This window comes from Trachymyrmex cornetzi, unplaced genomic scaffold (genome assembly GCF_001594075.2).
Source record: "Trachymyrmex cornetzi isolate Tcor2-1 unplaced genomic scaffold, Tcor1.1 scaffold255, whole genome shotgun sequence".
NCBI lineage: Eukaryota > Metazoa > Arthropoda > Insecta > Hymenoptera > Formicidae > Trachymyrmex > Trachymyrmex cornetzi.
The window spans coordinates 367,689-381,092 of record NW_017297220.1 but is presented as its reverse complement, the minus strand read 5'-3'; the positions used below and the strand labels follow the sequence as shown (position 1 = coordinate 381,092).

Here is a 13,404-nt window from a genome sequence, read left to right as displayed (position 1 = left end):
TTTTCATACCATAAAAATTATGTCTAAGACATTTTGTCGAAAAATGAATAGTTTCGGAAATAATTGTTTGCTTCCATACTTTTTCCCCACCCTGTATATCCGCGTTTCGGCAAGATACAAAATGCAGGAAATGAGTATGCATCACAGAAACTAACTATTAATAACTTTATTTTTAAAAAAGCACTTTCAGAGACTCTACGAGCACACTCTGATCAAGCTGAGAGTAAGTGATGAATTTCATTTACATATGCCTATTTATAGGGATCCGTGTCATTTTCTCCTTACGGAAAACGAGTCCATCTTGTGGCGGTACTGCGTATTACACCGCCGCGCTTGCTTGGCGGCGTCTATAGCGTACATATACTTAGCAAGCGGCATAATACGCAGTATTGCCGCAAGATGGACTCGTTTTCCGTAAGGAGAAAATGACGGATCCTTATAAATAGGCATATGTAAATTAAATCCGTCATCTATGTACTCTCAGCTTGATCGGAGGTGCTCGTAGAGTCTCTGAAAGTGTTTTTTTTAAATAAAGTTATTAATAGTTAGTTTCTGTGATGCATACTCATTTCCTGCATTTTGTATCTTGTCGAAACGCGGATATATAGAAGATCTTAGCACTACTCAGCATTACTGAACACTTCTGCACTATTACAGTAGTACAGTAGTGCTGTAATGCTGTAGTACAGCAGTGCCTCAAAATACTCCTAGTGCTCAGTAGTATTTTTCTACAAGGGATATAGAATGCACAAATCTCAAATTACGAACTTATAAAATAAAAAAAAATAAGACCTGTAAGTAGCTTTAGTAAATTACTTTAAATTTAATTTACAGAAAATCTTTTGGGAAATCTCTGTTTCAAACTAGCACATTTTATAGCCATCGTCGCACCAAGCTTCGCAAGGAAACAGCTTTGAGAAAACGACGCGACACGAATTGTAACATTCTGCACTTCTCGAGAATAAAGCACATTTCTGGAAATTTTCTGAAAAGCATACACATAACTATCGTTCTTCTTGCGGATAGGCAAAACGTCTGCACGATCGCAAGGCGTGTTGCTAGTCCGCAGGCAGTATGTCGCACTTTGACATTCCAAGAGAGAGTCTTTCGCACACGAAGAGAAACTGACAATCGACCTCATTAATCTAGAAAAGTTTTGCAACAGATAAAAAAGCAAAGAAAACGCCGATTTTTCCATCATTCAATGACTCTAAAATCGCGACTCCGCGTTGCAGGATCAGGAATACACCCAAGTCAAAAGAAAGTCAAAATGACTTTATTCTGACGTCATAAAAGTCGAAATAATGATTTTTGGTTACAAAATTTAACTGTTCATTGATGTTAAGAATGAAAATTAAGTCATTTTGATTTTTTGTTGACTCTTGTGTGTTTCTTGGGATGGAGAACAATGGCCCGCGCGAGTCCGCGTCTCTCGCGCGTTCAAATCTCCTTTTGCTTCGCCTCGGCTCTCGCCTCTCGCTCTCTACCTACTCTCTCGTGAAAGTACTCCAACGATCGGCAGGCGGGGGGAGACCCTCCTCGGGAACTCGCCTTTGGTACCTTAGTAGACGATGCCACGGCAGTCGTTGTTCGGCCGACGTTCACCTCGACTCCGCTTTCACTTGACCGATTCCGGAGATCTTGCGCGATTTCGTCGTCGTCGTCATCGTCGTCGTCGTCGTCTTCGCGAAAATTTTCTCATCGTCCAGGAGTACCAGGTGACATTCACGGCACCCACGTTGTTCGCGATCGACGTAAACGGATATTGCACAAGTGAGAGAAGAGAGAAAGAGAGAGAGCGTGCGAAAGTATAGTGGAAGCCCAGGCTAGTCCTCATCGATCGACTTTAGCATCCCAGTGAAGTGGATCCAGGAAACGGATGTGGTCCTTCGGTTTCATCCGTCGACTATGATCACCCGCGTCGAGAAGACATCAAGGATAAGGATTCAGTAGAAAGCGAGTCGCCCAATCAAGCAAGTATGAAACTACTTATTGTTCCCCTTCTGTCTTTTCAGCAATTACCGCATCAGCGCCAGCTTCATGTTTACTAACACTTGAGCGTCATTGAGGCTCAATTAGCAGCTGCTGCTTATTAATTATTAGTAGTCAATGTTCCCTTTTTAGGAGATACATTTTTCCCACTATTTTAAATTATTACTTATTTTAAAATATTATTATTTATTTATTATTATTAATATTATTATTATAATCTTTTAAAAATGTCAGCTTATTTTATTTACTTTATTAGGCATATAAAAAATATTCTAGTAATAAATCATCTTTTGTTAAATTTACTAAAATTTGATGTCTTATAATAATAAAATATTTCTGAAGAAGATAATTATTTACATTCAAAAATTTTACGATTTTTAAAAGCATTTTTAATGTAATTTTGATAAAATTGTGTGAATCGTGACCTCGTATTTTTTTAATGGCTCAGAGCTTTTCGAAGACTTCTTGCAACTTCAAATATATCCAAAATAATTCATTAATTGATTGTTTGACAAAAGAAATATTAATATTTTAATCTAAGAGTTTTTTTTAAGAAATAGAAGCACAGTTGCGATTTAACTGATATCGCTTATATTATAATTCTCTCTATTCTCTCTATTCTAGTGGATCGAAAGTCTTTCAAGGATTCTCCATGTCTTTAAATTTCTCGGATTATTAAAGACTTGATAATTCAGGAATTAAACCGTGAACTGTAGAAAATATAGAATTATGATTTAACCAAGATCCTTTACGCCGTAATCACGGCTTTACTGGGTTAACTTCCTACTTATTAATCGCCGCGAGCAGAAATGAAAGTAGCTTTGTTGCGTGCCCCCTTTATGCTGTTACGCGAAAACTATGCGTTCACAGTTTCCATACTGAAGGTCTGGAATTTCGATGTGTTGGGGATTTCAGGCTAAGACACAGAATTCGGAAATCGAGGACACATTGGGGATAAAAGTAATTGAATTATATTTTTTAACATACTAAAATAGCGCGGTGTTTGTGTAGGTTATCTAAAATCTTATAAATGAGAAGTTGAGAACTTCGCGCGCTCGACTATGTCAGGAGACAAAGACGTAATAATATTATAGCGAACAAGATTGCATAATGGAAACGCGAAAGTTGTGTCATTAGAATTATTAGTATTAGAATAAATCTATGTTTATTACGAGTAAAATTTCGAGATTTTTAGGATCCTACAAAACAAGATGAAAATAAGAATTTAATAAATAGTACAAAAATAGTAAAGCTAAAAAAGACCGAGGATATATTTTATGGAAATTATAAAATAAAAATCTTGATTTTTTAATATAAATATTTTATTAAGTATTTAATATGATTTATGCAAAGTTACCTTGTGAGATACAGAGATATTAATTGTTCATTAAATAAACAAAATATTAATTTGTTCTGAATCTTCGTAACTAATCGGTGAATCACAATAAAACTTTGCATAAGTCATTTTAAATACTTAAAATATACAAAAACATTTAGAGATCTTTACTATTTTTTTTATTAAAAATTTTAATTTATAATAATAAAAATAATAACAAATAAAATAAATAAATAATAAAAATAGAATAATATAAGTACAATTCTCATATATGTTTGTTTAAAATATAAATGTTAACATATGTATATGCGCTATACATATACTATATTTATCGAATCCCCTTAAGAAATGGTCCAGAAAGATAATGATGAAAGGACTTAAGGAACAATACCGTAACGGGAACGTGCTGTGTGTCGAAACGGTCTCGTATTTACTCCTAGAACTTCATTGATCGTCTTGGAAGATGAGTAAGGGGCGGCGTGCGAATCCCCGTGACGAGGAGACGATGCATTGCGAGAGACCACGGCTCCGGGCAGGCGATAATTGCATATTTATGGAACAGCGTGACCTTGCGCCCGTTACTTTCACTATCGCCGATCTCGAGTGCAATTGCGCGTGGTGATCCGTCGATCCTACCGTGTCGGATCTCACAATCGCGTCGACAGCCGGTGACGAAGACGTGCGATAACGTAACCAGGAAGCGCGGCGTCTTCATTGGTGAAATGCCTCGTCGTGATTGTCATCGAACGTGTGATGATTTTTATGAGATTTTACTCGGAGAATTTAGTGACGTCATTGTGTCGAGCGTCATTGATCAATGGATCCGCCGTGATATCTTTCATTGTCGAAGATTAAGGCTGTATCATCCGTACAGTCCCTGCAATGTAAATTGAAATTGGAAATGTGCGTCGATATTTATACTTTACATTTAAATAAATTATACGCGAAAGATGTACGAATAACATTATATTTTTACTTAACAACACATTTTGATAGTTTATTTACCTTATTTATTATTAAAAATTAAACAGCAATGTCAAAAATCTCAATTTTGGTATATATAAATACTTTAAATATTCAATATGATTAACATGATTTATATACGAAAAGTTTCATTGCAATCCAATGCAGAGATTAATTGTTCTATAAATAAACGAATAAATAAATTTTGTTCATTTACAGAACCACTACCCCTACAGCACAGAGTTGCACAGAAGTTGCAGCAACACTGCTGCAACATTGCAGCGATATTGCAGAGATTTTGCAGCGATATTGCTGCAAATTTTGTGCTGTATGGGTAATTCCTGCATCGTAATGAAACTTTATATAAATCATCTGAGCAACACTTTTTCATTAGTTTCCGATGGAATTGCATATTCAAAAATTTATAAAAAATAATTGTTAAAAAAGGAAAAAATATCTTAATATCCACAAAAAGAAATATTTTACAACAATCATTCATACTTTTTACCTCTGGGGTATAAAAATACCAGGCGACTATGTCACAGTCCGTTCTTACGTTAAAGACTGTCTTAGATATCAATACAATAAGATGTCATAAATCAATCACAGAATATTACACCGAAAAATTTGTATTCTTAATTTAAGAATATCCCACTTACGTATAGTATGTTTTCCTCTAAAATAAGCGCTGAGACGATCCTCTTAATTTAAGAGGGTATAATCATCTAAAAATTAGTATATTCTTAATATGAGAATATACAGGATGTCCTATTTTAAACGATGATCTCAAATATCTCTAATACATTTTAGAGAAAAATGCTTCAGACAAAAGTTGGATGGTTTTAAGGGGGATATCATCAAAAACCGTGTGAAGCGCTCGTGTAGCGCACGTGTGGCGGCGATCGCTTTCGCAAATCTAGAATATATTATTAATTTAAAAGGAAATATTCTTATACCTGTTAAGAAGAAGTATTAAGTACATCTTTCAAGAATACAATTTTTTCGGTGTATCAATTGCATATTAGCGTCTTCAGACATTCCTTAAATTTTGTAGTAAGAATGAACTAAACACCGATCTACTTCCGAGTTAAAAGAAAGTCGGCGCAATTATGATATTAAAACAACAAGCGAATTCCCGATAATAAGTCTCTTCCGGTATTCCCCACTTATTAATTTCTTTTTTTTACGTATTAAGTGATACATTATCGCGATATCGAGGCCAAAGAATTGGTTGTACGACCTACACAATGGGTGCTTTCCATTTGATGACACAAATCGACACAAGCGCGTCGTTCTATCCGTGTTGACATTCAGAGAGTGACAAAGATAGAACGACACTTGTGTCGACTTGTGTCATCAAATGGAAAGCACCCAATGAAGGTCCGTCATCTTTACCAGATGTCAGAATTGCTCGATCGATTCGCGGTGCGAAAAATCTGCGAACATGTGTGACATGAGCGAATAATAGATCGATAGGATCGAGGAATCCTTTTACGAGAAGAGCCGCGGGAACATCCTCCGCTTTTCTTTTCACTTCCTGCGCTCTCGCGGATCCGAGACGATCGCATCGCGCGGGAGCTGTCTCCGATCGCAGAAGTTGAATTTCGTTACCGTTACCGCGTTCCATGGCACGACACGCAGAAAAGAAGAGAAAGTAAGCGCATTATGAGGCGCGATACCGCCACCGTTGTTGGAGAGTTTCGCGCGATTTCGCGGAGTTGCGAGCGAGTTGCCGCGATTGCGTAGTAAGGGGAATTTAGAAAATAGCGCGATGGAGCTGCGTTTTGGTGAAAAACACGCTCGAAAGTTCGATCGCGAACCTTTCATGAGATTGCAAGGTAAGCCTTCTCTTCCCTGCGATGTTCGAACCGAATTGTATAATTTTAGTAGTAATTGAAATGCATACAAACTTAATTTGGATAAGTCGGCGCAACTTTTTTAATCGGTATCATTAATGAAAAATCGTTAGTATATTTTAATTATTAAATGACGCGCATCTGTGAACAACTTGATAAAATGTAATTACGCAAAGTGAAATCTCTCGGCTGTGCTGAAAGAAAAGCCAATGTTTAAAAATAGAAGTTCTTCGAGCAAAGGCTTTGAGTAAATTTAAGATTAGCTTGATAACTAGAATAAATTTAAGTAATGTGTGTTGCTGATTTGTATTGACATCGTTTAATATAATAATTGTGCAAAATAAAGAATTAGCCGCGAAAAGAATGCTTGCGAAACCGCAGATTGAAACTTTTCACAATGATACAACGCGCAAATTGAATTCAATTTATCCAATAATTAAAATCTACATTTGTATGCAGATAATCTAAATAGATGTGGAAGAATATTTTTTCAGCAAAATTAATTAACATGTATTTTATTTATTTATTTTAAAACATACATGTAAAATATATGTTTAAAAATACATTATTCTTAATTTATTTTCCACTTATTTATAAATTGTATTACTTTGACACTAGAAATGTTGAATATCAATTTAACACAAAATATTTAAATACATAATATAATCACATTATGTTAAATTAACACTAAAATATATCGAAAATTCACCATAAAATTTTAACAAGATGGACTGTTTCCCATAAATACAAAATGTTTTTACTGTAAAAATACTTAATCGATCGAAATCTACATAATGTAATTATATTCAATTTGGATTTGAAATATAATTACATAATCCAATCCAAAACAGCAGCCTAAGTAAATCACAGCAGGACAAACAAAGAAATGTATTTGCGCGATGAAAAATAAGTACAAATCACTCGAACGACCGATATTCGATACCGATTACTTTATGGTGCATTTTGATGTGTATACACGTAATCGACGAGAAATCGTGGATACATATTTGCTAGGATCTTCCTTCCTCGGCGAAGAAACGATCGGTCGTGTGTGAGTGATCCTGGGAAAAAAAGGTTCGTTCACGATCGAGGACGATGAACTGGATCCGGCTGCCGATCGTCGCGTTAAAATCCATTCTCGAAATATATTCTCTCCGTGGCAAGGTCGTTCCTTTCCTCGTGACCTCGCGTTCCTCCGAGAACTCTGGCTCTCTTCAGCGCATGTGACTCACGCTTACACTCGCGAAGCGAAATTCTCTGGCGATCTACTCGTGTGTGGCAGTCCGCTGCATAGCCTGTCTCGTCGAAAGTTCGACGGAAGATCGGCGATAGATAAATAAACCTCTTGTCGAAGAATCCCTTCCTGATAGAAGAAACATTTATCAAATTATATAACGAAATCTTGCATAAAATTTATGACCTGCGTTTAAGAGTATATTTACAAAAGTAAATGCAAAAATATTAATCTTTCACAAAATATTAATAATTGTAAAATTTGACAGCCGAAAAAAATTGTGATCTACAATTATATAGATATATATATTTATAAAAATAGATACAGAAATCTTAATATTTTATAAAATATTGATAACTTTTAAACTTGATAAGTGAGAAAATTTGTGACCTGCAATCATATGGGATATATTTACAAGAATAAATGTAGAAATATATATTAATTTCTCATAAAATATTGATAACCATTAAACTTGATAACTAAGAAAATTTCGCAATACTTTTTTCTAATCTAATCTTTATTCCTAATCAATGGATTTTTATTAAACAGATCTTCCCTTACCATTTTTTTTGTATAAATTCGCTATTATCTTCGCCAATTGAACTTTAATTTAAGTCCTTCGCTATCTTAGATAAATAGATATTCTATTAAACAAACGTTTCGTTAGTCTTAACAAAGAAATGCTTGCAATTCATTATTGGTAAGTTCGTCTTTTATCTTGATAGATCTTTTATTATAATTCTCGAACGCAACGCTTGTAATCCACGCAGGGGTAACTGATTATTAGAAACTCAACTCTCAACTGCCAGCTGTCTTCGATCAACCGCATTCCCTTTCGCAAGCAATGACAGTTCGTTGCACCCGATCGCGTGCATCGTCCCAGAAACTTATTATTCCGAATTGGTAGCTAACGGTACGCGACTTCCTCACAGTTTCGACACGATTCGGAGAGAATTCTAAAAGAAAAATAAAAATCGGTCAGGAACGATCAGTAAGGTTTTTCAGTACTGATAGAATATTTTCTTAATTAATTCTTTTTAATCTAAATTTCCCTTGTGGATTGTGAAAAAATTAACTTATAACAATTATAAATGTGACATCTGATATTATTGTATAAATTAAAACTAAGTCTATTGAATCAATACTTAATTAATTTAATCATTATATATTAATAACTAATTATGGAAGCTTTCCAGCAGAGGCACAAATCGACACAAGTCATTTCGTCTTTGTTTCTTACTGATTATTGAACAAGAACGGAATGACTCTTGTGTCAATTTGCGTCTCTTGCTGGAAAGCCCCCTATATTAATAAATAATATGTTAATAATTAATTCAATTATTATATATTAATAATTAAATAACAATTTAATTTTATATTAAATAATAATAGAGAAATAAAAAATCAATGAATAACATGATAATTATTAAACGTTAATTAATTTAATTAACCATTGGTGAATGTAATTAAGTTGAAGTACTTCTCGTTTCATGAATCTCTCTTTTCACTCGTGAAGCGCATTCCGCGGTTACATCCCGCGACGCGTCGTCTTCTTATCGAGAGACGTAGACGAAAAAACGCGAGGACGAAGGAGACGAGGAGAGAGGATGAGACGAAGGAACGCGAAAAAGAAAAGGCCGGGAGGGTGCACATATAGGAACTAGTCAAGCGGCGCCGACGGATTTTTAGGAACACCCGGGGGGTCAGGGGGTACGCGGAGGGGAGTCTCCGAGGAATATGCCGCGGCGCGGCCTCGAGGGCGACAACGGCCGCGGAACGACGACGGCGTAGCCCGCCGAGTTACAGTGGACGTCCTTGCTACGTTATCTGCCACGTCGTTCGTTTCGTTTCCCTTTCACTTTCAGCTGTAGTCCAGGAATCAGAAACCCCGGATCTCTCTCCCGCGCCGAACAAAGATACGTGCGTCCCCGCCGTACCGCAGGCCGGGCCCCGTCGATGAGGGAACGTGTGCTAGATGTTGAGAAGAGATAAATGCGCGAATGCGCGATGACGCCCCGATAAACGCCAAGTTCGTTAGGTCACTGTTCGTAGGGTAACTGTCTCTATTAACGTACCTTTAAGTCAATTTACTAAATTAATTATTAAATATTAAAGCTTTTTAATTTTGTCTGCTTGAGATCAGTATCGGTTTTTCAATTATTTCTTTTTCTTATCATTTTTTTTTAATGTTAATGTTTTATAATGTTTTTTGCTAAAAGTAAAGAAAATATTTTTGTCCCTATTAATATACCCCTTCAAGGGACGATGGCTCTATCAATGTGCCCCCAATTTGTGTGCCTATCCGTGCATTTGACTTATTTTAACATATACTAAGTAATTACTAAAACAGATAATATATGTAAGTTAATTGTATTAATTAATATTGCATAAATCATTATCTTAATTATACTTATTACAATTTCAATGTACACTCATATAACACAACTTCCAATTTAGAGGACAAGTTGAAAATCTTATGATATTACCGGACTCACAAAAATTCTTCTTTTAAAAAATATTTATTATACTTTAATAGTTAAAAAAATAGAATATTATCTTTGGTGTCATATAAATTAATAATTTAACTTAATAAAAAAATACCTTTTCTTATTTATTTATGCCGATTTTCTTTACGATTTATTTAAATACAAAAGCACGCTAATAGGGACAAACACAGTGATAGGAATAAATACTCTATGTTGAAAATTATGAGGTCGCGCGCGTAGATCGCAACGACTTGAATTGATTAATGATGGATTAGCGATTAATTAGCGTTCGCTGAATTATGGTCGCAACTAATAACGCGTGAACGAAGGAAAGAAAACACTGTTGATTAATAAAGTAAAATAATAAATTTATTGTTGAGCAATAAAAGCTCATGAACCGTAAACTCAAGGATAAAAGAAGTTGAAGGCCGACAGCTCACATAAGTCACAGTAGCTATCATGAAAAATAAAAATTTGTTTGTTCGAAGAATTGTCAGGCGGATTTTTATTTGAATTTCATTCTTCGTTTGCATTTTATTGTAAATTAAATTTGGCATCATTGTAAGTAATATATTATCAAACTGATTTAATAATTATGCGAGTCAGATAAAAGATTGTTTATCGTACAATTTTTTATTATACAGTTTTTAAGTAGATAGAAAGTTTGATTTATAATTAGTAACTTTTTATCAAAATAAAATTTACTATTTACTGACTTTAAATATTAAATTGTGATACTTTAATACACTTCTTTAAATTTTATTCATTTTACGTAAATTTTGAAATATTTTTTATATAGGTCTATTATTTTAATTAAAATATTTAAATGTTGATAATTTGATTCCATGAATCCTCGTTTCTTAGTTTCCAAAGGCTCCCAGCAAAAAACCTTTTCATTTTTTATAAATTTCTAACACTCTCCGTTATGACAATTGCATTATTTGTTTAAAGATAAGAGAGCTAAAATTGAGATAAATTGTCAATTTGTAGAATGGCGAAGAACCAACATCAGAATGGTATAATACCGGGAGCTGGCATGGTGGCCGGTCCGGATGATTTTTCGGATGGTGAAAGCACTCCTCTGACTCAGGACTATGGCGGAAGGTATGACGGTTTCATCATCGTTAATAATTTCTTTTCTCTAGGATCCAAAATTTCAAGGATTAAATAAAATTAAATTAAATAGAAGACCAAAACAAAGAGATAAAAAGATATTTCCTTTAATTTTCAATTTTTCTCAATTATTATTTATTGAAATAATTTACTTTAGATTACATTCGAATACTCAAATTAAAAAGCATGAAATCTTTCTCTTTTTCTCTCGAGAAGGTTTGAAAAAATAAGAAACTTACATAATGTTGATTATAAATGTTTATTTGTTAATTAATGATGTTTCGATTAATCAATGATCAATTGTTTGAATGTAGCCAACGCACGATTGTCGAAACAAAAGGATGGGACGTATTCCGGAATCCGCCAATGAAGACCGACTCGAACTCGGGTTCCATGGCAAACCAGAAATGCCTAGAGAGGATGGTGCAGATAATCAAGGTCATCGTCTACCTGCTTGTTTTCGTCATAGTGTTGGGAAGCGGTGTAATTGCCAAGGGCACGATTCTCTTCATGACGTCGCAGCTGCGACAAGACAGAAAAATGCTCTACTGCAACAGGCAATTAGGTGAGACTTAAATATAGTGTGTTATCCTGGTGTAAAAATTTAATTTGTGTGATTCAATTCAATAAAGTAAAATAATTCCATTCTGACCAACTTGATCAACTAAAGATTGTGTATTTACAATAACTATAATTTTACTTTTAACTACAAAAGAGCAGAAGAAAAAGATAAAAAGAGATATTTGTAATATCCCATAATTATTTTAATCCTAATAATTATTACCGCAATGTCTTCTTGCAGATCGGGAGAACCAATACATAGTAACACTGCCCGAGGAGGAGAGGATCGCTTGGATATGGTGCATAATAATCGCGTTCACAGTGCCGGAATTCGGCACGCTGGTACGCAGCATTCGCATGTGTATCTTCAAATCCTGGAAGAAGCCGCAGTTGATGCATTTTCTCGTGGTTTCCATCATGGAGACATTTCATGTGGTGGGTCTGGCCTTGATGTTCCTGGCGGTGCTTCCGGAACTGGACGTCGTAAAAGGAGCGATGCTGACCAACTGCGTATGCTTCGTTCCCGGATTGCTCGGTAATTTCATTCCAATCAATTTTCGTTCGATTTCACCTCATCGAGCTTCGAACACACAGAAATAACGATTTTGCTGAAGTATCTAAAAATTTAGCTTACGAATCTGAAAATAATTTTGTTAGACAATCTAAATATTGCATTGGAATCTCAATGAGCAATGTTGCAAAAAGTTTTGACATTCTAGCAAATAATTTAAACGTCCTATGTAATTATCTCTTTGGTCCAAACAAAATTATTTTCAGGACCAACTAAATTTTTAGATATTTTAGCAAAATCATGAATACATAAAAATTCACTGAAAAAAATTTCTGGTTGAAAATGGACGAATCAGAAATTTCTGGTTAAATTTATTAGAATTCTAGTTCAGATAACCGGAATTCTGATTGATACTATATTTCTGGTAAAATCTACTATAGAATTCTTATTTTTACCATAATAATTATATTAATCAGAATTCTAATTATCTCAACTAGAATTCTAATAGACATAACCAGAAAATTCTGATTCGTCCATTTTCCACCAGAGTTACTGTTTAATCCAACCAGACTATTTTTCTCAGTGTTATAATATATAAAAAATAAGAGAAATAATAGAAAATGCCAATAAAGCAAGAAAGGGAAAGAAATATTAAACAAAAATAAATAAAAATGAATAATTAAGTATTAATCTAATCTATTACATTATTTGCATATTAATATATATATAATACGTTAATATAATTGTCGGACAGTATATTACATGTTATCTAGCTCTGAATACTTAATATTAAATTTAAAAAATGCGGACACTTGATCTTGCTTTCAATCGCAATTGCCCGACTTTCGCGTTCGATTTTTCCACGGTTCCGTGTTGCCGAGCGAATAATCATGAAAGTAGTGATTACACGAGAATAGGTGAAATGAACGCTACATACATTCGCAGGCCTACTTTCCCGCAATAAAAGTAAAGACGACTCCAAACGATTCGTCCTCGTTCTCGTCGACATCGCCGCTCTGGCTGCACAAGCGACCAGCTTCGTCCTTTGGCCCTTCCTAGACAGCTCAAGACGATCCTTATGGCTGATTCCTCTTACGCTGATTCTCGTCTCCTGCGGCTGGTGGGAAAATTACGTCTCTATGCAGAGCAGGATCGGTGAGTTCTCTAATCCTTTACAATCCAAATCTTTTAATTTCAAATGGAAATAAAATTATTTTTAAAAATTCTTTTAATTTTTTGTAGAATACTAAGCTCCTGTAATGAATTAAATAATCACCCTAGAAAACATTTTTTGTATAATTTGTTACAATTTTTATGTAAATTTTAAAATTTTTTAATAATTTATAACTTTT

At 34.5% G+C, this 13,404-nt stretch overlaps 1 protein-coding gene across 2 annotated transcripts in view; it reads left to right on the top strand.

The window, feature by feature from the left end:
• The first annotated feature begins 1,597 nt into the window (after positions 1-1,597).
• Positions 1,598-13,404, top strand: part of kkv (hyaluronan synthase-like protein kkv) — a 33,324-nt gene continuing 21,517 nt past the window's right edge. For both annotated transcript variants that reach the window (XM_018508203.1, XM_018508202.1), the window contains exons 1-5: positions 1,598-1,977; positions 10,858-10,971; positions 11,295-11,545; positions 11,783-12,076; positions 12,998-13,207. In XM_018508203.1, coding sequence (XP_018363705.1) covers positions 10,859-10,971; positions 11,295-11,545; positions 11,783-12,076; positions 12,998-13,207 — 868 coding nt within the window. In that variant the 5' untranslated portion in view covers positions 1,598-1,977; position 10,858. The remainder of the gene's footprint in view (positions 1,978-10,857; positions 10,972-11,294; positions 11,546-11,782; positions 12,077-12,997; positions 13,208-13,404) is intronic.